The following is a 26534-nucleotide window of genomic DNA, read 5'->3' as shown; positions in this document are numbered from 1 at the left end:
GAATGGCCAAGCAGTTCCAACCCTGCAACAAAGAAGCCAGGGACTACCTTGACATTTCCACTCCACCACAGTGAGTAGCACAGGCTTTCCCTAGGGCTCCAGGCTACCTATTTGCAAGTGGGGCAAAGCCATTTTGTGGCCAAACCTTTTCCAATTTTCCTGATTTTTCTAAATTATTATATTGCCAATAAGCATCCTAGTGCTTAGGATGCCAATTCACATCCTAGTGTGAATTAGAACCCAAAATTTAACTAATCTGCATATAGCTGTGGGTGGGGCTTTCTGGAAGAGACCTTGACCGCCTGCACAGATGGGCAGAGTCCAATGGGATGGCATTCAATAGCTCCAAGTGCAAGGTGCTGCACTTTGGCCACAACAACCCCATGCAGAGATACAGGCTGGGGTCGGAGTGGCTGGAGAGCAGCCAGAGAGGGATCTGGGGGTGCTGATTGATACCCACCTGAACATGAGCCAGCAGTGTGCCCAGGTGGCCAAGAGAGCCAGTGGCATCCTGGCCTGCATCAGGAATGGTGTGGTCAGCAGGAGCAGGGAGGTCATTCTGCCCCTGCACTGGTTAGACCACACCTTGAGTGCTGTGTTCAGTTCTGGGCCCCCCAGTTTAGGAGGGACATTGAGATGCTTGAGCGTGTCCAGAGAAGGGCGACGAGGCTGGGGAGAGGCCTTGAGCACAGCCCTACGAGGAGAGGCTGAGGGAGCTGGGATTGGTTAGCCTGGAGAAGAGGAGGCTCAGGGGTGACCTTATTGCTGTCTACAACTACCTGAGGGGTGGTTGTGGCCAGGAGGAGGTTGCTCTCTTCTCTCAGGTGGCCAGCACCAGAACGAGAGGACACAGCCTCAGGCTGCGCCAGGGGAGATTTAGGCTCGAGGTGAGGAGAAAGTTCTTCACTGAGAGAGTCATTGGACACTGGAATGGGCTGCCCGGGGAGGTGGTGGAGTCGCCGTCCCTGGAGCTGTTCAAGGCAGGATTGGACGTGGCACTTGGTGCCATGGTCTGGCCTTGAGCTCTGTGGTAAAGGGTTGGACTTGATGATCTGTGAGGTCTCTTCCAACCCTGATGATACTATGAAATAAAATTAACTACCTATTTCGTAATCTTTACCTCATTAATTGCCACAACCAAATGACAGCATTTAAAAGATTTGTGGAAGACTGTTTAGTTGGCAAAAATTCTACACAGGGAAAAACTAACCAAGATGGGGGGGTTAGGGGTTAATTTAGTCCATGCCAATTTTGAGGCATTAATAAAACTATTTTTGTTTCATCTGGTTAAAAAATTAAAAGAAAACAACTAAACAACCTATTATCTTGAATCTACACCATTTTTTTTTCAAGAAGTATTTTCTTTTTTGCATTACCTAAATCAAAAAACTCAGTCAAGCCTGCTACGTTTTTGTTAGATATTTCATTCTACTTAAAATCCAAAAGTGCATCCAGTTCTGGAGCACAAGAGGGATGTGGAGATGCTGGAGTGTGTCCAGAGAAAGGCCACGAGGATGCTCAGAGGGCTGCAGCAGCTCTGCTGTGAGCACAGACTGAAAGAGTTGGGGCTGTGCAGTCTGTAGAAGAGGAGACTCCCAGGTGACCTTCTTGTGGCTTTCCAGGATCTGAAGGGGGCCTACAAAAAAGCTGGGCAGGGACTTTTTAGGCTCTCAGGGAGTGATAGGATTGGGGGGAATGGAGCAAAGCTGGAGGTGGGTAGGTTCACAGTGGACATGAGGAGGAAGTTCTTCAGTGTGAGAGTGGTGAGAGCCTGGAATGGGTTGCCCGGGTAAGTGGCAGAGGCCCCACTGCTGGAGGTGTTTAAGGCCAGGCTGGATGATGCTGTGGGCAGCCTGCTCTAGGGTAGGGTGTCCCTGCCCATGGCAGGGGTGCTGGAACTGAATGACCCTTGTGGTGCCTTCCAACCCTGCCTGATTCTATGATTCTAGATTAAGCACTGTGTTCAATTTCATGGAAAGAAAATGATCATGTCAGAATTCCTTTGCAGCATGTAAATGCCTTCTCTAGATGCTACCCTGTAATGCACTAGTTCTTCTTACAGCAAAAGCAATGAAAATCAAGAACAAAGTCTGATTAGATACACATTGATCCTTTAGGTCCTTTTAAAATATCCCAAGAGAAGCATCTGTTCCTTCTGCTCAGTTTGGATACCACCACATGCAGAATAAAACTTCAAAGTAAACAATCACAACATGTGCAGACCAACTCACACACAATCTTTCACCTACTTCTAATATCATCTTGTTGAAACAAGACATGGATGCTCACCTTGTCTTTTGATGAGTGGGTGTGTGCATTTCTGTTCTAAAGTGCTTTTTTATCTCAGAGCTCGAATGTGCTCTGTGTGACAAAGGGGTTGCTATAGTGATAAATGGTTTGTATTTAAACATGAGTATACACTGTACTAGGGAAAGATTTTCATTTAATAGCCAGAAGGTGAATTAAGGCCTGACACTAGTGGTCTGAGTCACTCTCCTCCTCAAACTTTTAGCTGCTTTCCCATTCCAAGTCACAATTCTTTTCAACATAGGTATCTTATTGTTTAGAGTGCATATAATAGGCCATTGGACTTCTGATGTAATTCCTTTGAGAAGTGTCTAGGGTGTTATGTGTCTCAAATAAGTATCACAGTTTCATCAGGGTTGGAAGAGACCTCACAGATCATCAAGTCCAACCCTTTACCACAGAGCTCAAGGCTAGACCATGGCACCAAGTGCCACGTCCAATCCTGCCTTGAACAGCTCCAGGGACGGCGACTCCTCCACCTCCCCGGGCAGCCCATTCCCAAGCCCAAGTGCTTGGATGAACCTCAGCATTCATATCTACTTCTCCTCAATCTATTTTTCAAGTGTTTAGATTCATCTGTGTCCAGTTCGGGGCTCCTCAATTCAAGAGAGATGTTGAGAGACTGGAACATGCCCAGAGAAGAGTGTCAAAGCTGGTGAGGGGTTTGGAGCACAGCCCTGTGAGGAGAGGCTGAGGGAGCTGGGGGTGTGCAGCCTGCAGAAGAGGAGGCTCAGAGGTGACCTCATTGCTGTCTACAACTACCTGAAGGGAGGCTGTAGCCAGGTGGGGTTGGGCTCTGCTGCCAGGCAAGCAGCAACAGAACAAGGGGATGCAGTCTAGCGTTGTGCTGAGAGAGGTATAAGCTGGATGTTAGGAGAGAGTGATTGCCATTGGAATGGGCTGCCCAGGGAGGTGGTGGAGTTACCATGCCTGGAGGTGTTGAAGCAAAGCCTGGCTGAGGCACTTAGTGCCATGGCCTAGCTGATTGGCTAGGGCTGGGTGACAGGTTAGACTGGATAAGCTTGGAATTCTCTTCCATCCTGGTTGATTCTATGATTCCATCTGCCACGACAAGTAAAGCTCCAGATTTATGTATTTTCAGAGGTATTTAAGATCTGTGCATGTGAATAGCACAGTCCATGTTTGCACACCAGTGCCCTGCTGCCATAGGCCTTGCAGAAGCCATGTCGAAGAGAAAAATTCCCCCTTGGGCAGCGCATGAAATTATCTGGTTGCCCAGAAAAATGCCTTCTGTAAGAGCAGCAGGCTGCAAAGAGAAAAATGCAAGGCAGGCCAGGTTGCCTGGAGAGAATGTGATGTTATGCAAATATTAAGTGCTGCTATATAGCTGTCAAGTTATTTTGGTCTGGTTGATGAAATAATGCTTAAGAAGGAAGCGCAATGGGATTGTGCTTGATTCTTGTTTCCCTCCACATGTTCATCCCATCCCACTTTCATCTGTGCATTTGCTTTGAGGAGATAGAATCAAGGCACATTTAAGAACTGTTCCTAAAGTGTGCAGACAACAGTGCTTGCAGCACAGCTATGCTTTCATCTACATGCCTGAGCTGACAAATGCAAACTCTTTGAATTGTAGAATTAATCAGGTTGGAAGAGACCTCCAAGATCAACCAGTAAACCTAGCACCCAGCCCTAGCCAGTCAACCAGACCATGGCACTAAGTGCTTCAGCCAGACTTTGCTTGAACATCTCCAGAGGTGGTGACTCCACCACCTTCCAGAGCAGCCCATTCCAAAGCCAATCACTCTCTGGGAAGAACTTCTTCCTAACATCCAGCCTAGACCTCCCCCAGCACAACTTGAGACTGTGTCCCCTTGTTCTGATGCTGCTTGCCTGGCAGAAGAGACCAACCCCACCTGGCTACAGCCTCCATTCAGGTAGTTGTAGACAGCAATGAGGCCACCCCTGAGCCTCCTCTTCTCCAGGATGAACACCCCCAGCTCCCTCAGCCTCTCCTCATAGGGCTGTGTTCCAGCCTTCTCACTGCCTTCATCTTGTGCATCATTATAAACCCAGAGGTACAAAGATCCAAGAGGCACTTTCCAGCCCCAGCAGGGCTGAATATCTCATCTTTTGGCAGTGTGTAGGGCAGACTGAAGGTGAGATATCTGTTTCTCTTCTCCCAGGCAACCAGCAACAGAACAAGGGGACAGAGTCTCAAGTTGTGCCAGGGGAAGTATAGGCTGGATGTTAGGAGGAAGTTCTTCACAGAGAGAGTGATTGGCATTGGAATGGGCTGCCCAGGGAGGTGGTGGATTCACCGTTGCTGGAGGTGTTAAAGAAAAGACTGGATAAGGCACTTAGTGCCATGGTCCAGTTGAATGGACAGGGCTGGGTGCTAGGTTGGAGATCTTGGAGGTCTCTTCCAACCTGATTGATTCTATGATTCTAAGACACCCTGATTTGAGGAAATCTCCAATTGTGCCACTACTGTACTTAAAGAAGAAAGGAGAAATGCCAAACTGTGCCAATGAACTTTCTGTGGGAAACCAAGTTTTAAAGAACTCATGGGCTGGCCATTTTAGAGAGCACAGTGCTGCCTAGGACTCATCCCTGTACAGGTTTTCAGACCATAGAGGTAACAGACACTACCACTTTTCTTCAGAAATCATTGCCAGAATTCCCCTCAGCTCTCAGAGTTCAGGTGAGGTGAAGGTATTGGTTATACAGACACTTAAGAGTGGAATCCAAGGAAAGATACTTCATCTGAATTTCTTTCTTTCCCTTTTCCCAGCACAGCTGTTGCAAGGTCAGGCTAAGTACACCGATTGATACCATATGTCTAACCTGGTCATTCAGGCCAGCCAATATCCACTTCACGAGGTCAAATAAGTCCATTTCTTTCAGAGAAACCTGAAAGAGTAGCCAATTATGGACAAGGCTTGAAATGGTACTTGTGGTTCCACTGCAGGGGCATAAAATTATCATTTTTGTCTCTAAAGAGAGGTCCTTTGATTGAAGCATAATAGCACTTGGACATTTTTGGCATGTCAGAACATTTAGTTCCTGCAATAAAGAGTCTTTTATTAATCCACACAATACCTTTGGATGAGAAGCTGCTTGTAAGTAGATAAGCTGGGACTTGGGCATGTCTGCCCCCCGATGCTATAACCATTCTTTGCGTTTTCAAAGTGTAGGTACCAGGAGCAAAATGAGAAATGTACTCTAAAGAAATACAGGAGGACACTGGAGACACTGCAGCACACATGAACCGTGGCAAATGTACCTCAGATATGGAAAGGGAGAAATGTGCTTCAGATGGGCAGACAAACTGCGTGGGCAGAGGCAGAGAGCAAAGAGAGGCCGCGGCTGCCACGGCGCAGAGTTCCCATGCGTGGTGTAGTATTTTGTGGGGCTGGATTGTGCAGCAAACCAAAATGTTGTTCAAAGCATCCCTTAAGACTGGAGCATGTGTACCAAGCAGCTGCTTTCCATCTCTTTAATTGGCTGCAGACAGCACACTCTGAGGAAAGGAAGCTTTTCCTCAAAGCTTTGTTGCTCAGAGTGCGATGGAGGTATTAATTTCCACAGCTGAAGAACAGCCTCTTTTAACTCAGGCAGAGGATGTGACCTTTGTGCTGATCTTTTAATGTCTGTTGCAGGCTGATTTTTTTTTTCAGAAATTTAATCTTGCAGTAAAAGAATAAAGAGAGAAAGGGAAGATGCTAACTCACCAGCTGTTTACAATGCCTTAAACATCTACAATGTATTCTTAAGGCTCCAAAATGAAAATACAGAGGGAAGGGGAAGCAAAGAAGCTTTCATAGAATCATAGAATCAGTCAGGTTGGAAGAGACCTCCAACATCATCCAGTCCAATCTAGCACCCAGCCCCATCCAGTCACCTAGACCATGGCACTAAGTGCCTCAGCCAGGCTTCTCTTGAACACCTCCAGGGACAGCGACTCCACCACCTCCCTGGGCAGCCCATTCCAATGCCAATCACTCTCCCTGACAACAACTTCCTTCTAACATCCAGACTAGACCTCCCCCAATACAACTTGAGACTGTGTCCCATTGTTCTGTTGCTGCTTGCCTGGCAGAAGAGACCAACCTTCACCTGGCTACAGCCTCCCCTCAAGTAGTTGTAGACAGCAGTGAGGTCTGTCCTGAGTTTCCACTTCTGCAGGCTGCACACCCCCAGCTCCCTCAGCCTCTCCTCACAGGGCTGTGCTCCAGGCCCCTCACCAGCTTTGTTGCCCTTCTCTGGACACCTTCCAGCACCTCAACATCTCTCTTGAATTGAGGAGCCCAGAACTGGACACAGTATTCAAGGTTGGCCTGACCAGTGTTGATTACAGGGGCAGAACAACCCTTTGTCCTACTGGCCACAATCTTACTGATCCAGGCCAGGATGCCATTGGGTCTCTTGGCCACCAGGCTCACTTCTTCCTGGAAGGATGCCTGGGATCAATTGGGATCAGCATGATGGCCACTTGGCCAAGTCATGGGCCACCCCCATCAGTTGCCTCCAGCTTTCCAGATGCTTCCCATTGTCTAAGCCATAGAAACCACCTGGAAAAAGAGGCACAGCTCCAACCTAGTGACCGCACACTATGGCCCTAGACACACATGCTGCACAGAGCCAGTAACAGTTCTGGGCCACCACAGAATGCCATTTGTTAAATGATAGCAAGTGCTGTCAGGCAGCAAATGGCCTCACTTTCCATTCAGAGACTGCAAAACAGTAAAACAGCTTCTTTGAGTGAGTGTTAACAGCAAGAGGTAAAATAGCAGGGCAACATAACCAGAGAGGCACATGCTCATGCACACAGGAGTACTGTTACCCTGTGTTGTGCTGATCCACCTTTCACTTCATTTCTCCTCAAACACTTTTTGGCCAGCTTGCATTGTATGTAATAAATGACAATTCACCATACCTCAGGGCTCCAAGCCGAGGAGCTGTCAGTGGCATCATTTAATTCAAATCCCTGGTTGGTAAATGCTGTCTCCTCTTCCAAATGGCCTTCTGCGGCTTGTCGGCTAATGCCATCAGCAGTGTCAGCCTCCATCCTTGCCCCTTTATGCTGCCCAGTGCCCCTACTCTCAGTTGTTCTTGAATCAACAGATACATGGTCATCTTCATGACAGGATGGGTTGTCTTGGTAACTCAGTTGGCTTAGTCCATCCAGATCTAACAGTTTTCAGTAAAAACAGAAAATCATTTCAGAGGTATTAGAATAAATTTCTCCCCCTCTGCCTCACAAAATGTGCCTTTCTCTCCCTTCTTTTATTTCCCCCTCCCCCCTACCCCTCATTCCCAGTGTATGCAAGAGATAATTTCTGAGTGCTGCAGCACTGAACTCACACAACAACAAATCCTATATAAAGCAGCATTTCAGAGAATCACAGGATCAGTCAGGGTTCGAAGGCACCACAAGGAGCATCTAGTTCCAACCCCCCAGCCATGGGCACAGACATCCTCCCCTAGACCAGGCTGCCCACAGCCTCAGCCAGACTGGCCTTAAACACCTCCAGCCATGGGGCCTCAACCACCTCCCTGGGCAACCCAGTCCAGCCTCTCACCACTCTCATGCTCAACAACTTCCTCCTCACATCCAATCTGAATCTCCCCACCTCCAGCTTTGCTCCATTCCCCCCAGTCCTGTCACTCCCTGATAGCCTCAAATGTCCCTCCCCAGCTTTTTTGTAGGCCCCCTTCAGATGCTGGAAGGCCACAAGAAGGTCACCTGGGAGCCTTCTCTTCTCCAGACTGAACAGCCCCAACTCTTTCAGGCTGTGCTCAGAGCAGAGGTATAGCATTTGATGGAGTGGACACAGCTCTTTCTGAACCAGGAAATCAGTTGCCTTTACTTGAACTTAACCAACAAATCCAGTCATCAGTGGAGTGTTTGGGACATTCAAGTGCCTTGGGGCTGCTCTGCAGCCTCAGAGCAATCACTTCCATGAAAACACAGGTCAGACAAATTACAGAAAAGCACTGCAGAGGCTTGATCAACAGCTACCAACATTTTCCTTCTGTGCAGGATGAGGAGGAAAGGACAGAAGTTAGCATTGCCCTCAAGAGGATGATGGTGAGGAAAGAAGTTTTATGGAGACAAGGAGAATGCCACCATGACCCTATCACCCATCTCTGGGAGCCTGGATGTGCATTGTCAGCCTCATACAACAGCTAGGAATATCCACATCTCATGTTTGGAATAATTACTACTCAAGATTGGTCAGGCCACAGCTGAACTATGTCCAGTTCTGGGCTCCTCAATTCAAGAGAGATGTTGAGATACTGGAACATGTCCAGAGAAGGGCAACAAAGCTGGTGAGGGGCCTGGAGCACAGCCCTGTGAGGAGAGGCTGAGGGAGCTGGGGGTGTGCAGCCTGCAGAAGAGGAGGCTCAGGGGTGACCTCATTACTGTCTACAACTCCCTGAAGGGAGGCTGTAGCCAGGTGGGTGTTGGTCTCTTCTCCCAGGCAACCAGCAACAGAACAAAGGGGACACAGTCTCAAGTTGTGTTGGGGAAGGTCTAGGCTGGATGATAGGAGGAAGTTCTTCCCATAGAGAATCATAGAATCAACCAGGTTGGAAGAGACCTCTAAGATCATCCAGTCCAACCTATCACTCAGCTCTGTCTCTAACAGCTCAGGGGTTATGAGAATAAATTCTTCCCCTTTCTTCAACTATGGATAGTCTCACACTTAGCCTCCAAAAACTTCTAAGCATCAGCACTTCAACAGAGACCTCTGAAAGCACCTCACAGCTTTGCAATTATGGTCCTCTTCTGAGATGTGGGAGATGGTCCTTCAGTGGAAAGGAGAGGATCCAAATCTAGATCTCTCAAATTCCAAGTGAGTGCTCTTCTCACTCCTTTCTGAAATGCTAAAACTCCCACTTCTCCTCCTCATCCACCCATCTGGCAGATCTAGCCCTGAAACCTCATTGTCTTGCCTCTGTTCTGAGCTGAAACTCTTGAGTGAGGGTAGAAAGTAATATGATATTTTGCCATTGCTCTCATTCTTCTTCACAAAGTCGAAAAAACAGAAAGTAGTGAAAATAAGAACATAAATATGAAATAAAAGACCAGAAATCCTACAAATTTACAGAGGCTGAATGGGCACAGGCACTCCTTAAGGCATTTAATTAGCAAGCCACCGTCTAATACACATTTTAAACAGTGGGTCATCCATCAAAGCACACAGCACACAGCAGGCTTTCAGAATAAAATGCTCCTGTACTAAGAAATGATCCTCATGCAATTGTCTTGTGGTTTTGACTCCTGCTGGGATAATATCTAGATCAATAACAGAGGAATTTTCCAAATCTACATTAAAGCCATAAAAGGCTATTCATAACAGGAGAACTCCAGAAAGATATTAATAGAGCAAGTCATCTCCTTGAGACTCATGCACAGAATTAATGTCTCAGGAAAGCAAATGTAGTATTCAGGGAACGGAAGGGAAAAAGGTGATTCACCCAAGCCATCCAGTGAAACAGCCTTCTTTAAATTTAAAGTGGTTTGGTAAAAGACAATCACTCAGAAACACCAGTTGTAGAAGATCATTTCAGATAACAGCCCAACTATACAGACTAGAACAACTGCCCAGGGAGTGGTGGAGTCACCGTCCCTGGAGGTGTTCAAGAAAAGCCTGGCTGAGGCACTTAGTGCCATGGTCTAGTTGACTGGCTAGGGCTGGGTGCTAGGTTGGACTGGATGATCTTGGAGGTCTCTTCCAACCTGGTTGATTCTATGATTCTATGAAGTACACCTCTCCAACTACATCCATTCTAACGTTATGCTCATGAAAAAAAAAAGTGGTGAAAATAGAAGTTCTTTGCGTAAAGGAAAAGGTCAGAGCAGTAAAATGCCTGTAATTTACCTGAGACATATTTAAGGAAGAAAATGTCAACTGTCTTGTGAATACCTGACATGAATAAGCATGCATCAGAGGTATCAATTAAGATGGCATTATTTAGCTATCTGAACTTTAATTAGCCCAAAGTCCCTGCAGAACAGTAGCAGCTAACTCCAAACTTAAGGGCAGCCAGTTCTGTACACTAACAGAGCATAGAATCAAACAGGTTGGAAGAGACCTCCAGGATCATCCAGTCCAACCTAGCACCCAGCCCTAGCCAGTCAACCAGACCATGGCACCGAGTGCCTCATCCAGTCTTTTCTTGAATACCTCCAGGGACAGTGACTCCACCACCTCCCTGGGCAGCCCATTCCAATGCCAATCACTCTCTCTGTGAAGAACTTCCTCCTAACATCCAGCCTAGACCTGCCCTGGCACAACTTGAGACTGTGTCCCATTGTTCTATTGCTGGTTGCCTGGCAGAAGAGGCCACCCCCCACCTGGCTACAATGTCCCTTCAGGTAGTTGTAGACAGCAATGAGGTCACCCCTGAGCCTCTTCTTCTCCAGGCTAAACAAGCCCAGCTCCCTCAGCCTCTCCTCATAGGGTTTGTGTTCCAGGCCCTTCCCCAGCTTTGTTGCCCTTCTCTGGACACATTCCAGCACCTCAACATCTCTCTTGAATTGAGCATGGTTGGGGGTTTTCTTCAGTCTTGTCCCCCAAACTTTCTCTGTTGTCTCACACATGTCCACAAGCCAGGGAAGAGGCAAGGACAATACTAGGTGTGGTAGTTTGGAAGTTTGACACACACGCAATTCACCAAACTAACTCAACCAGCTGGAAGCTAAGGAATGAAGCTATGTTTTGCAGAGTAGCATGAATTTACAAGCATATGTACACAATATAACAGGCCACACCTAGAGTGCAAGCTAGGGAGAGAAGTGAGGCAGCCAAAGCCAAAGAGCAACTCTCTTATTTATACTTACGTTCTTGTTTTTATGCATCTCAGCAAGCCTATGAGTGCAGCAGACATCACCACTGTTTCCTTTTCACAGTCTATAATCTAATTCCTCTCACTAAAATATCCCAGGTAGGCTCAAATCAGCACCATATAATCCAGAAGAAAACAGGATTTGATTATGGATCTAGGTACTTCTGCACTTGATAATGTTCTAGCTGTTAGCAGTGATTTTCTAAGTCCCCTTCCCGAAAGACAGTAACAGCATCAGAGCAGAGGGAAATAGGATTTGATTATGGATCTAGGTACTTCTGCACTTGATAATGTTCTACCTACTAGCAGTGATTTTCAAAGTCCCCTTCCTGAAAGGCTGTAACAGCATCAGACCAGAAGGAAATAGGATTTGATTATGGATCTAGGTACATCTGCACTTGATGATGTTCCACTGCTAGCAGTGATTTTCAAAGTCCCCTTCCTGAAAGACTGTAACAGCATCAGACCAGAAAGAAATAGGATTTGATTATGGATCTAGGTACTTCTGGACTTGATAATGTTCTACCTACTAGCAGTGATTTTCAAAGTCCCCTTCCTGAAAGGCTGTAACAGCATCAGACCAGAAGGAAATAGGATTTGGTTATGGATCTAGGTACATCTGCACTTGATGATGTTCCACTGCTAGCAGTGATTTTCAAAGTCCCCTTCCTGAAAGACTGTAACAGCATCAGACCAGAAAGAAATAGGATTTGATTATGGATCTAGGTACTTCTGGACTTGATAATGTTCTAGCTGTTAGCAGTGATTTTCAAAGTCTCCTTCCTGAAACAGCAGCAGAGAAACAAGTTAGTGAGACTTCATACAGCAGTGCTCCTCTTACCTGGCTCTCGCTATAGCCCCAGTTCCAAATCACTCTGCCAGTACTCCAGCACCATGTGCTCCCTTGCACTGAACAAACCAGATGCAGGGAGACTGAGAACTGTTCCTGCCTCTGGTTATTTTGAGATTAGCCATCAAAAACTGCTGAAAAACTTCCTAGAAGAGCCTTGAAGGAACAGAATCATTATCTAATTACAATAAATCTAAACAAAAATGCCTTGTAAATTTTGGGGGTTAAAGAGAAAGGGGATCTTAAATTTCAAGTGACATTATGCAATCAGGCCAAGATTGTTTAATTTACCACATGCTGGGTAATAGCCTGAGAAGCCTCCATGTTTCCAGAACTAAAATAGGCTCTTTATTAACAGGGTGATTTGTGGAGAGGCTGTGGGCAGAGCTGGCATTCAAGCCATTCAGCTCCCCAGAGCACCCTTCAAACATTTCTCTCCTGCAGTGTGCTCTTCTCTTTCCAATCACTATTCAGGTTACTATAAAGATTTTTAACAGGTGAAAAGTTGAAGTTAAATGAGTCTCAAGTGTAGACTGTCACAACATTTATAAGAGAAACAGAGGGTCAAGGAGGAGCTCATGTAAGAATATGATGTGAGAAGACTTTGCCATATGTCAAGGCTGAGAGGGAGAGAAGCTATTCAGGGCCCTCTGAGATGTTCCTCTTCACTGTATGTCTAAGTTTGTTGCAGATTTCTGTTCTTGTAAGAGAAGAAAACCACCAGCTATGAGTACAAGTTCTGTTAAGAGAACATAAGGAGGAAAGAATTCTCAGTATGAGCCTAAAGAAGGTCTGGAAGTGCCATGATTCCAATTTGGACTCAGCACTTTCAAAAAGGTCTTTCATCTCCTATACCCAGAAAGATTCACTGGATCTGTTCAGAGGACACAGTGTTTGATACATCCTCATAGCACAGTGATGGCTTCAGACCCACAAACCTTTCTGTGTTATGGCACCAGCTGGGGGCCATAATGGACACTTACACACATAATGTTCTCAGCTCAGCAACTGGTGGGAGAGGAGGTAAGAGGGTGTGGGATTATCAAGGATTTGCCTCAGCCACTCATTTTTTTCTCCCATTTAAATACCTCATACCAGTAGCTGCAGGTGTGTGCAGCTGTCACTGTAAGATCCACTCCACTTGCCTTGCCACCCTCTCTGCATTTGAAGAAGACCTGACATACACAAAGATAGGGTTCTGTGCCTTTGTTCATAAGGAAGGGTCTAATCTTTGTAAGCAATGAGGCAAAGAGCCTAATGCTTCATCTCATTTCTGAATGGCTACAAGTTGGCCAAAACAACCCCAAGCAGCGCTACAGATTGGGAACAGAGTGGCTGGAGAGCAGCCAGGAGAAAAGGGACCTGGGGGTACTGGTAGATAGTAGCTGAAGATGAGCCAGCAGTGTGCCCAGGTGGTCAAGAGAGCCAATGGCATCCTGGCCTGGATCAGGAACAGTGTAGCCAGTAGGACAAGGGAGGTTCTTCTGCCCATGTACTCAGCACTGATGAGGCCACACCTTGAGTGCTGTGTCCAGTTCTGGGCTCCTCAATTCAAGAGAGATGTTGAGATACTGGAACATGTCCAGAGAAGGGCAACAAAGCTGGTGAGGGTCCTGGAGCACAGCCCTGTGAGGAGAGGCTGAGGGAGCTGGGGGTGTTTTAGGCTGCAGAAGAGGAGGCAGACCTTATTACAACTACCTGAAGGGAGGCTGTAGCCAGGTGGGGGCTGGTCTCTTCTCCCAGGTAACCAGGAACAGAACAAGGGGACACAGTCTCAAGTTGTGCCGGGGGAGGTCTAGGCTGGATGTGAGGAGGAAGTTGTTGCCAGAGAGAGTGATTGGCATTGGAATGGGCTGCCCAGGGAGGTGGTAGAGTCATTGTCCCTGGAGATGTTCAAGAGAAGCCTGGCTGAGGCACTTGGTGCCATGGTCTACTTGATTGGCTAGATCTGGGGGATAGGTTGGCCTGGATGATCTTGGAAGTCTCGTCCAATTTGGTTGATTCTATGATTCTGTCATTCCAACCTGGCTGATTCTATGCTTCTACAATTCAAATCTGCTTGATTCTATGATTTAAACAATATTAATGTTACCTGAAGTTCTTCACAGAGTGATTTGCCTTTGGAATGGGCTGCCCAGGGAGGTGGTAGAGTCATTGTCCCTGGAGACGTTCAAGAAAAGCCTGGATGAGGCATTTAGTGCCATGGTCTAGTTGACTGGATAGGGCTGGGTGATAGGTTAGACTGGATGATCTTTGAGGTCTCTTCCAACCTGGTTAATTCTATGATTCTATGTCATACCAGAAGATGATGTCTATGGAAAGCTATATTTTGAAATGATCACTCTAAGGAAAAGGTGCATTCAAAGCAAGCAATTGTATTTCGGACTTAAAGCATTCCATGGAACTGAAAAAAAAGGCACTTTTACTGTCTACTGCTACCTGAAAGGGCATTGTAGCCAGGTGGGGGGTGGCCTCTTCTGCCAGGTAAACAGCAATAGAACAAGGGGACACAGTCTCAAGTTGTGCCAGGGTAGGTATAGGCTGGATGTTAGGAAGAAGTTCTTCACAGAGAGAGTGATTGGCATTGGAATGGGCTGCCCAGGGAGGTTGTGGAGGCACCGTCCCTGGGGGTCTTCAAGAAAAGCCTGGCTGAGGCACTTAGGGCCATGGTCTAGTTGATTGGTTAGGGCTGGGTGCTAGGTTGGACTGGATGATCTTGGAGGTCTCTTCCAACCTGGTTGATTCTATGATTTACAGATCTCCCCTCTAACGAACTTCTCTAGATTTTAGACTGTGTTCAGGCCAATCTTCTAAGTAGGTGCATTTTAAAACATGTTTCATCTGTTTGTACAAGAGAGCCATTACATTAGTCCATGGAAGATCATAAAATCCTTCCTTTCTGTGCCATCAGTTTTCAGTTTGTGTCATCGCCTGACATTTGGCGTACGCGCTGGCACACGCTGCAGCGGAACTCATTCACTCTCCGCCTTGTGTTGCAAAGCTGTTACAAAAGGAGACATTCAACCGCTGCTAAAAGGCTTGCTAAAGAAACTACTTCAGTGGCACGGATCAAAGATAATTAGAATGAAGTCCTGCAGGCTTCATTCTGGCAAAATTGGCAATAAAAGCCTTGTGGATTAGGAGCCAAAATTCAAAAGCCGTATACAGTTAATGGAAAGACCTTCATGGATTGCAGCAAGGCTTGGATCCAGAGTCTTTCCTCTAAGTGTTTTAGGAATGAGCTGCAGGCAACCAAGAAGGAATTCGAGTTTAGTAAGACAGAAAGCAAGATTCAGCACATGACTTCCACAAAAAGAGAACCTCTCTTGGATAGCAAGTTAACCATGGGCACTAAGTTGACAGGATAGGGCTGGGTGCTAGATTGGACTGGATGATCTTGGAGGCCTCTTCCAACCTGGTTGATTCTATGATTCATGGCACAGCAATGTGCCCTTGTGGCCAAGAAGGCAAATGGGACCCTAGGGTGTATTAGGAAGAGTGCATCCAGCAGATCAAGGGAGGTTCTCCTCCTTCTCTACTCTGTCCTTATGAGACCTCATCGTCAATACTGCATGCAGTTTTGGGCTCCCCAATTTAAGAGGGACAGGGATCTGCTGGAGAGGGTCCAGCAAAGGGCTACAAGGATGATTAGGAGACTGGAGAACATGGATGATGAGGAGAGGCTGAGGGACCTGGGGGTTTTCAGTCTGGAGAAGAGAAGACTGAGAGGAGATTTAATCAATGTTTATAAGTATCTGAGGGCTGGCCAGGAGTAGGGGGACAGGCTCTGCTCACTTGCTCCCTGGGATAGGACAAGGAGCAATGGGTGTAAGTTGCAGCACAAGAGGTTCTGCCGCAACACAAGGGGGAACTTCTTTACTGTAAGGGTCACAGAGCACTGGCACAGGCTGCCCAGAGAGGTTGTGGAGTCTCCTTCTCTGGAGACTTTCAAGGCCTGTATCGACGTGTTCCTGTGTGACCTGATCTAGATTGTGTGGTTCTGCTCTGTCAGGAGTTTTGGACTCGATCTCCTTGGGTCCCTTCCAAGCCCTAACATCCTGTGATCCTCTCCATGTTGAGCCTACAGATATTAGACTCCAACTTCTTTAATCTTGTTTCATGCAAACAACTCCTTTGCATTGAGATACCTCTGCACTCCTTGTGGCCAGAGGGCAAATGGCCAAGTTTGAGTTTATGCTCCACACCTGCAGATGTTGCTTTTTCAGACACTTCTGATCAAAAACTTTGTGAACATGACACAGAGACCTCAAACTGCTTAATCACCTTACGATTGCTGTCTGAAGATGTTATCTGTCCTTCACCTTCCTTTTAACTATTCACTGGAGAAAATCATAACTTGATCTTCAGACAGTCTGCTGCAACTGGTCAAGAAACCAAATGACATGACACATGTCTAGCACTCAGATGGACCTTCTGGGGACAAAAATGGAACCAAGTTTTTAGGGAGGAGTGCAAAATGAACTTGGGAATTGCCTCCTTCCTCAAACCTCTGGAGAGCCTCTATCATGTTCTGTATCAGCAACATTTACATACTACCACACCTCGAGTACTGTGTCCAGTTCTGGGCTCTTCAATTCAAGAGAGATGTTGAGGTGCTGGAATGTGTCCAGAGAAGGGTGACAAAGCTGATGAGGGGCCTGGAACACAAAGCCTATGAGGAGAGGCTGAGGGAGCTGGGGGTGTGCAGCCTAGAGAAGAGGAGGCTCAGGGCAGAGCTCATTGCTGTCTACAACTATCTGAAGGGAGGCTGTGCAAGGTGGGGTTTCATCTCTTCTGCCAGGCAAGCAGCAAGAGAACAAGGGGACACAGTCTCAAGTTGTGCTGGGGGAGGTCTAGGCTGGATGTTAGGAGGAAGTTGTTGTCAGAGAGAGTGATTGGCATTGGAATGGGCTGCCCAGGGAGGTGGTGGAGTCACCGTGCCTGTACGTGTTGAAGCAAAGCCTGGCTGAGGCACTTAGTGCCATGGTCTACTTGACTGGATGGGGCTGGGTGCTAGGTTGCACTGGATGATCCTGGAGGTCTCTTCCAACCTGTCTGATTCTATGATTCTATCAGACCTTGTCCAACTCTGCTTGCTGCCCTATTTATTGGAGGGGGGGGGAAATAGAGGAAGATAATTAAAGTATTTAAGAGAATAGAAGCAAAGTAAGACACGAGAGAACCACTTGCAAAATCATTAGCATGTGCAAAGACAAAATAGTCAGCAAAGGACTTGTACGCTTTTTCAAGCTTCTCTTCTCCTGCAGCTCTGTTGAGGTGGAGAGGGAACTTCTTCTGAGCAGAAAAAGCATCTCAGATGTAACCTGCTCTGGATATTTGTGTCATGAAGACAGAAATAAGTCACGTGGCTCACAGGCACTGCTGACTCCATCTGCTAGCAGCAGAGGAACTCGGGAGACCAATGTAAATTGTGACCTTTAAAAGTGCAGATCCGTATTTGAGCACATCCCGTCGAGTGCCCTTCCCCTCCTGCTACCCACACCTGCTTTGACTATGAGATGACTGGGATTGCTGGGATTGGTTAGCCTGGAGAAGAGGAGGCTCAGGGGTGACCTCATTGCTGTCTACAACTACCTGAGGGGAGGTTGTGGCCAGGAGGAGGTTGCTCTCTTCTCTCAGGTGGCCAGCACCAGAACAAGAGGACACAGCCTCAGGCTGCACCAGGGGAAATTTAGGCTGGAGGTGAGGAGAAAGTTCTTCCCTGAGAGAGTCATTGGACACTGGAATGGGCTGCCCGGGGAGGTGGTGGAGTCGCCGTCCCTGGGGCAGTTCAAGGCAGGATTGGACGTGGCACTTGGTGCCATGGTCTGGCCTTGAGCTCTGTGGTAAAGGGTTGGACTTGGTGATCTGTGAGGTCTCTTCCAACCTTGGTGATACTGTGATACTGTGACTGCACCCTCAATTAGTGCCTGACTATCTGCCAGATGGGGAAAGGAGGGTTCAATACATACTATATGTGCTTGGCCTTGCTCTGTCAGGATAAAATTGCAGAGGCATTTTGCTGACCTCTCAGCCATCAGCACCAAGGCAGCACAACCGCAGGCCTGACGCTGTGCACAGAGAAGGGAGCGGTGTGGACGACAGGCAATCGGTGTGCATGTTTGGGCACACACGTGTGAACAAGCCAGCTGTCAAGTGTGGTCAGACCACTGCTTGCTCTGGAGCAGGGAGTGCATGATACAGTTGCCAAGACTGGCTTTGATAATTGCCATGGCAAACTCGAGCAGCTGAGCAAACGAGCGCTGCAGACAAACAGGTCAAGGGGAGCTTTCCCAGTGACACAGCCTGGCTTGGGAGGGAAAGGAACTTCTACCAGGATCCTGCTTTTTTACATGCTGTGTGGGCTCTATTAAAAATGTGCAGCATAAACTTAATGACAACTGCTGTCACTGCCTCACAAACGTACCTGCTGTGGCACAGAAGACAGCACTCAGACCCCTAGGCAGGGAGGACAGAGCAAGGAAACTGACAGTACTGTAGCAAACTGCCCCCACCAGTAGCCCAGGAGAGGCTGGCTTCTTCCGTGCCACCATGCTGGCAGATTTGACCCTTTGCTCTGGTTTACTGGTTTGACAGGAAGCCTGCTGCTCCTTGTAGAAAACTGCTCTCAGATGGAGAAAAAAAAATTAAGTGCTCCTATTCTGGTAAAAAAAAGTGCTTAGGCATTAGTTTGTAAACTGCCAGTGACCAGGCAGCCTAAAACGTGAGAGTCATTTGTAAGCTGTTAAAAATATGATCTTTCTTCAAGATAACCATAGAATCAAGCAGGTTGGAAGAGACCTCAAACATCATCCAGGCCAAACTAGCACCCAGCCCTAACCAGTCAACCAGACCATGGCACTAAGTGCCTCAGCCAGGCTTTGCTTCAACACCTCCAGGGACAGTGACTCCACCACCTCCCTGGGCAGCCTAGACCTCCCCCAGGACAACTTGAGACTGTGTCCCCTTGTTCTCTAGCTGCTTGCCTGGCAGAAGAGACCAAACCCACCTGCCTGTGACCTGCCTTCAGGCAGTTGTAGACAGCAATGAGCTCAGCCCTGAGCCTCCTCTTCTGCAGGCTGCACACCCCCAGCTCCCTCAGCCTCTCCTCACAGGGCTGTGCTCCAGGCCCCTCACCAGCTTTGTTGCCCTTCTCTGGACACCTTCCAGCACCTCAACATCTCTCTTGAAGTGAGGAGCCCAGAACTGGACACAGCACTCAAGGTGTGGCCTGACCAGTGCTGAGTACAGGGGCAGAATAACCTCCCTTGTCCTGCTGGCCACACTGCTCCTGATGCAGGCCAGGATGCCATTGGCTCTCTTGGCCACCTGGGCACACTGCTGGCTCATCTTCAGCTACTCTCTACCAGCACCCCCAGGTCTTTCTGTGCCTGGCTGCTCTCCAGCCACTCAGTCCCCAGTCTGTAGCTCTGCTTGGGGTTGTTGTGGCCAAAAAACCCATTTCAAGTTGTAAGAAGCCTATGTCCTAAATATGTTATGATCTAATCAAATAATTGAAACACATAAAACTAAACATTCCTTTTCAGCCTTCTGTGTTGTTAATTCACTACTTGCAGCTTGTGCAATCTCTATAAAATTGATTTCCATGCTGCTAAGTTCTATTTATATGTATACATGTGGAGATATTTAAGATAAAAAGTAAAAATTATTTCAGATGAAACAAAAGTCCATCATTCACTCCAACAGCTTGCCAAAGTTAGTGAGTCAAATATCATCTCTAGCAATTTAGCCAAATCTTTCAGTATTTTCTAAAACAACTATAACACTGAAACCTCAAGTTTGTGGCCACAGGGCTATAGACTGCAATAAACCTGCATTAACATCATGTAGAATTGTTGTTATTCAAGAAATTCCACAAAGAACACACACGGATGCAGCACTCCTGGACCTCTCTCTTAAGAGCACTCCTGGGGTGACCTGAATGCTGCTCCCTATAAAACAGAGAAGAGCCTTTTTCATAAAGCTTGAGGTGAGGAGAAAGTTCTGCACTGAGAGAGTCATTGGACACTGGAATGGGCTGCCCGGGGAGGTGGTGGAGTCGCCATCCCTGGAGCTGTTCAAGGCAGGATTGGACGTGGCACTTGGTGCCATGGTCTGGCCTTGAGCTCTGTGGTAAAGGGTTGGACTTGATGATCCCTGAGGTCTCTTCCAACCCTGATGATACTGTGATACTGTGATAAGGCAGAAGGAGAAGAGTAAAGGATGGAGGTGAGGAGTTCAGCCTTCCTTGCTGCATTACTGGCCACTTGACTTTCACTTCAACTTTACCAATCCCTAAAGTGTGACTGCTGTCTACAACTACCTGAAGGGAGGCTGTAGCCAGGTGGGGTTGGTCTCTTCTCCCAGACAACCAGCAAGAGAACAAGGGGACACAGTCTCAAGTTGTGCCAGGGGAGGTCTAGGCTGGATGTTAGGAGGAGGTTGTCGTCAGAGAGAGTGATTGGCATTGGAATGGGCTGCCCAGGGAGGTGGTGGAGTCACTGTCCCTGGAGGTGTTGAAGCAAAGCCTGGCTGAGGCACTTAGTGCCATGGTCTGGTTGACTGGATAGGGCTGGGTGCTAGGTTGGACTGGATGATGTTGGAGGTCTCTTCCAACCTGGTTGATTCTATGATTCTGTTCTGTCATGAGGCTGGATGCTACTCCTTACCAGTTTGGACTCATGCATACTAATTAAATGGTGGCACTGGGGAATCTGTAGTGAACTCTTCATACATCTGCTGCTGAATGTCTGCCTGAGCAGCAGACAGCTCTGTGTCAACTTAGTATCTCTGTATTAATAAAACTAACATTACCCAGGGGAGAGCAAAATGTTTACCACTCAAATATACAAGTGTCCTGATTAAGAAAGGACAAAGGGGAACATTTTCTGTATCACCATGGAAACATAAATAAAGGACCCATAATTACAATCTCAAAGTGGGAAAGATAATGAATACATCTTGAGATCTGCAGATGTTGTGTACCATGTACATATTTCTAGCGACTTCAACTCAACTACTTCTATGCAGCATCTCTTTTACAGATCAACCTCCCAACACTCATAAGGAGATTTGGGATTTTTTGGGTTTGGTTTTGTTGGTGGTTTGGTTTGGGGTTTTTTTAGGCTCCAAGGAACAGTGGGAGAGGAAAAAGTGTGGCCTCTTCTTCTGCAAGATATTTCAAGCTACCACAATTTCAAGCACCCAATCTGTTGCAAAGTTAGCCTACAGGCATCCAAATACACTAAGCTCAAGTCATAGAATCAGTCAGAGCTGGAAGGGAACGCAAGTATCATCTAGTTCAAATCCCCCTGCCATGGGCACAAACACCCTACCCTACATCAGGCTAGCCACAGCCTCATCCAGCCTGGCTTTAAACACCTCCAACCATGGGGCCTCAACCACCTCCCTGGGCAACCCATTCCAGGCTCTCACCACTCTCATGCTCAACAACTTCCTCTTCACATGCATGAAGTAAATAATTCAAGAATTCTCTCTAGTGGTACAGAGTTTAAAGGCTAACTTATTTGCTCAAAGCTTATCCAAGGGAAAAAAAAAAATCACAAAACCCAAATAAAACAGGCAGCATAGGTGTAAAATATAGATATACTCCATGCAGCCTGTCTGCCTGTTTGACAGAAGAGAAAAATAGCCAAACAGCAAACCAAAAACCCAACAAACAACAGGAGTTTCATCTGAACAACAAAAGGCTTCCAAATGTCAAACTTCTGCTTCACCATATATATAATGATGTCTTTATGTGTCCCCTCTCTTCTTAGATTTTGATTCTGCTTCACAGAAGTCAGCAAGAATCATAGAATCAAACAGGTTGGAAGAGACCTCCAACATCATCCAGGCCAACCTAGCACCCAGCCCTAGCCAATCAACCAGACCATGGCACTAAGTGCCTCAGCCAGGCTTTGCTTCAACACCTCCAGGGACAGTGACTCCACCACCTCCCTGGGCAGCCCATTCCAATGCCAATCACTCTCTCTGCCAACAACTTCCACCTAACATCCAGCCTAGACCTGCCCTGGCACAACTTGAGGTTGTGTCCCCTTGTTCTATTGCTGGTTGCCTGGCAGAAGAGACCAACTCCCACCTGGCTGCAGCATCCCCTCAGGTAGTTGTAGGCAGCAGTGAGATCCCCCCTGAGCCTCCTCTTCTCCAGGCTGCACAATCCCAGCTCCCTCAGCCTCTCCTAACAGGGCTGTGCTCCAGGCCCTTCACCAGCCTTGGTGCCCTTCTCTGGACACATTCTAGTCTCTCAACATATCTCTGGAATTGAGGGGCCCAGAACTGGACACAGCACTCAAGGCGTGGCCTGACCAGTACTGACTACAGGGACAGAATAACCTCCCTTGTCCTACTGGCCACACTGTTCCTGAGCCAGGCCAGGATGCCATTGGCTCTCTTGGCCACCTGGGCATACTGCTGGCTCATCTTCAGCCTACTATCTACCAATACCTCTAGGTCCCTTTCTTCCTGGCTGCTCTCCAACCAGAGTTTCAATGGGAGCATCATAGAATCAACCAGGTTGGAAGAGACCTCCAAGATCATCCAGTCCAGCCTACCACTCAGCCCTATCCATTGTATCCATGTACCTCTCACCCAGCCCTATCCATAGAACCAAAGACAAATACCAGTACATCTATGCATAATGCATACACTCAGAGGATCCCAGGAGTGTTCTGTGCCATGTTCTTTGCCGTAAATAGAAGCAGTCACATAGGCCTGGGCTTAAAATTTTCATGATCAGGATGACATAGAGAATCAGCAATCTTCAACAGCTCCTAATTCAGCAAAACACAGAACTGCACACAGAAAGACGATGGCTTTTCTTTCAGAAAAATTGAAAGGTTTGATGCAAACAAAAGGCTTTGTTGAAGCTTTGCAGAAGAAAGGAGGAACATTTTGCAGAGGGAACATACAGCAACACAGGTGAAGTTGCTACTGCCAATTCCTGGGTAACTACAGCTCTAATCTGCATGCTCTGTTGTCAGTCTGGAGCCACCTTCTTCACAGGCTCACAGGATGTTAGGGGTTGGAAGGAACCCAAGGAGATCATCCAGTCCAAACCCTCTGCCAGAGCAGGACAATACTGTCTAACACAGATCACAGAGGAACACATCCAGACAGGCCTTGAAAGGCTCCAGAGAAGGAGACTCCACAACCTCTCTGGGCAGCCTGTGCCAGTGCTCTGGGACCCTTACAGGAAAGAAGTTCCCCCTTGTGTTGCCGCGGAACCTCCTGTGCTGCAACTTACACCCATTGCTCCTTGTCCTATCCCAGGGAGCAGTGAGCAGAGCCTTTTCCCCCACTCCTGGTCAGCCTTCAGATACTTATAAACATTTATCAAATCTCTTCTAAGTCTTCTCTTCTCCAGACTAAACAGCCCCAGGTCCCTCAGCCTCTCCTCTTAGGCCATACCCTCCAGTCCCCTTATCATCCTTGTAGCTCTCTGCTGGACCCTCTCCAGCAGATCCCTGTCCCTCTTCAACTGGGGAGCCCAAAACTGAGTGCACTATTCAAGATGAGGTCTCAGCAGGGCAGAGTAGAGTGGAAGGAGAACCTCCCTTGATCTGCTGGACACACTCTTCCTCATACACCCCAGGATCCCATTGGTCTTCTTGGCCACAAGGGCACATTGCTGTGCTATGGTTAATTTGTTATCCACCAGCATTCCCAGGTCCCTCTCCACAGGGCTGCTCTCCAGCAGATCACCTCCCAGCCTGGACTGGTGCAGTTTGTTATTCCTCCCCAGATGCAGGACTCTGCACTTGTCCTTGTTGCACTTCATCTGGCTCCTCTGTGCCCAGCTCTCCAGTCTGTCCAGGTTTCTCTGGATGGCAGCACAGCCTTCAGCTGTCTCAGCCAAGCCTCCCAGCTTGGTGTCATCAGCACTCTTGCTGAGCAGATACTCTGTGCCCTCATCAATGTCACTGATGAAGATGTTGGACAGGACTGGCCCCAGCACTGTTCCCTGGGGGACACCACTTGTCACAGCTCTCCAGCTGGACCTGGCACCATTGATCACCACCCTCTGAACTCTATCTTGCAACCACTTCCTAACCCACCTCTTGCTCTTGCTGTTAACCATTTGAACTGGGAATTCAAAGAGAAGTACAAAATAACACAACTACCTGATTTACAGGCTTGACTAAGGCAGAGAGCACTCCATAGCTTCACTTGTGCTCAAAACTATTTGGAGATACAATCTGATCACTAAAAAGCCTTCTTTTTGTAAAACCAAGTCCAAACCATCCCCCTAGAGTTTGAATGTGTTTAAAACTGACATCAATCACTATGAAACAGTAAATGTCTCTACATGTATCATTATGGACAAGGAGACTGTGCACAGTCACCATGCACCACTGACTGGCAGCAACTGATTGTTTACTGACCAATAGAAGGCAGACTTCAACTGGGCTTTCTCCTTGCACCCACAGCTGTGTGCTTTTGTTCCTTTCTGGTAGGTATACCCACCAGGGAATTATTTGGGAATGATTAAAGGTAAGGCCCACCACTCTTTGCTGAGTGTCAAGTGACAGTGTCTTGCTTTTGCAACAGGTCTCTCTCTACCTTTTCATCAATGAGAGAGTCATTGGACACTGGAATGGGCTGCCCGGGGAGGTGGTGGAGTCGCCGTCCCTGGAGCTGTTCAAGGCAGGATTGGACGTGGCACTTGGTGCCATGGTCTGGCCTTGAGCTCTGTGGTAAAGGGTTGGACTTGATGATCTATGAGGTCTCTTCCAACCTTGTTGATATTGTGATACTGTCCTCAGCCCACGATCAAACCAGCTGGGAAGCTCTCAGAGGCAAACACATTTGGGTGTCTGCATGCAGCGCAGGCAGAGAGAATCACAACTTGGCAGCTTTCATACTCAGGGATATTTCTAACAAAAAGAGAAGTTGGAGGTGGGGGGAACCCAAAAAGCCAGACAGCAATCAGAAACAAGACATTATTTGGCTCTGACCATCAAGCAGCTCTACAGCCAAACAATACAGCAGTCAGAGCAATAAAGTCTAATTTTCCACACCGCTGCGCAAAGAAATAGAGAACTGCCTACAGAAAACAGCATGAAAATCAACATACCTTGCTGGTGCTTGCTTCCTCCTAGCAAAGTTGGGGTTTAAAAATAGGAATATGGGGTGTAGCTTCCAACTAACTCTCATTTTGCTGCCTAAGGCTCTTCCATAGCTGGAGGAAATGGCAGCCAAGAAGGAGAAGCAGTCTTCCCTTCTTCACTATTTCTCCTGGGTAAATAGTGATAGAAGAAGAGGGAATGGCCTCGAGCTGTGACTGAGTGGGTTTAGACTGGACATTAGGAAACAATTTTTTTCTCAGCAAGAGTGGTCAGGAATTGGAATCTGCTGCCCAAAGAAGTGGTGGAGTCACCGACCTGAATGTGTTTAAAAGTTGTTCTGAATGTGGTACTTGAGGATATGCTTTAAGGATAAACTTTGTAGAGTAGGGATAAGGGTTGGACTTGATGATCCTGAGGGTCTTTCCAACCAGAAAGTTTCTGTGATTCCCTGGTTTCCCCAATCTTCTTCTTTACATTTTACATGTGGAGTAAACACAAATCAGGCTTCCCTTGTGCTACTGAGTCTTTCTAGCATCGGTGTATGATCTGTGTAGAAGCAGTAGAGAAAGAGATGACACATTGCAGGAGAAACTGCAAAGTTTCCTGATAGGTTGCTTGAAGCAAACATGCAGCTGCAGAGGAAAACCACCTCCTGTTTGCAGATGCTGTGTCTACACTGGGGACACCTCATGGCACAGGTGTAGCTGTGTATGATGCGAGACGTGGGACCGTAAGTGCTCCTGGACTCAACCTACACAAGCTGCTAGATCCCAATGGCCAATGAATTAGAAAACACTGTTCTTCCCTCACAACAAAGTAACTTTCCCTTTATGGGCATTATGTTTGTGATGGTTTTCCTAGCAGCTTTCATACCACAATATGCTGAATTCCTGCAGGTTAGAATCATAGAACAGAGTCAGTCAGTCAGGGTTGGAAGGGACCACAAGGAGCATCTAGTTCCAACCCATTGCCACGGGCACGGACATCCTCCCCTAGATCAGGCTGGCCACAGCCTCATCCAGCCTGGCTTTAAACACCTCCAGCCATGGGGCCTCAACCACCTCCCTGGGCAACCCATTCCAGGCTCTCACCACTCTCATGCTCAACAACTTCCTCTTCACATCCAATCTGAATCTCCCCACCTCCAGCTTTGCTCCATTCCCCCTAGTCCTGTCACTCCCTAATAGTCTAAAAAGTCCCTCCCCAACTTTTTTGAAGGCCCCCTTTAGATAGTGGAAGGCCACAAGAAGGTCACAATGAAGTCCCACAGCAATTGCCTCATCTGGTACCTTGCTCAGCTCAGACAGACACCAGGTCTCCTAACACAAAGGAAACACTTTGTAAGCTCTCTCCACCACACTGAAGGGAGTTCCTCTGAATTATTACCAGCTTCTTCCAGAAAGCAGGCTTGAACCTAGCAGAAACGAAGCTGGCCAAGGAACGCTCAGGGAACCCAGGACACTAACTCT

General features: G+C 47.4%; 1 protein-coding gene across 5 annotated transcripts in view; it reads right to left on the bottom strand.

Annotated features, from left to right (window-relative positions):
* SYT16 (synaptotagmin 16) overlaps nucleotides 1–26534 on the bottom strand; it is a 158875-nt gene that overhangs the window by 23009 nt on the left and 109332 nt on the right. For all 5 annotated transcript variants that reach the window (XM_064155499.1, XM_064155769.1, XM_064155679.1 and 2 more), the window contains one exon: nucleotides 7208–7461. In XM_064155499.1, coding sequence (XP_064011569.1) covers nucleotides 7208–7461 — 254 coding nt within the window. The remainder of the gene's footprint in view (nucleotides 1–7207; nucleotides 7462–26534) is intronic.

The sequence above is a fragment of the Pogoniulus pusillus genome, chromosome 1 (assembly GCF_015220805.1).
Source record: "Pogoniulus pusillus isolate bPogPus1 chromosome 1, bPogPus1.pri, whole genome shotgun sequence".
In the NCBI taxonomy this organism is placed as follows: domain Eukaryota; kingdom Metazoa; phylum Chordata; class Aves; order Piciformes; family Lybiidae; genus Pogoniulus; species Pogoniulus pusillus.
This window is presented reverse-complemented; position numbering and strand designations above follow the sequence as displayed.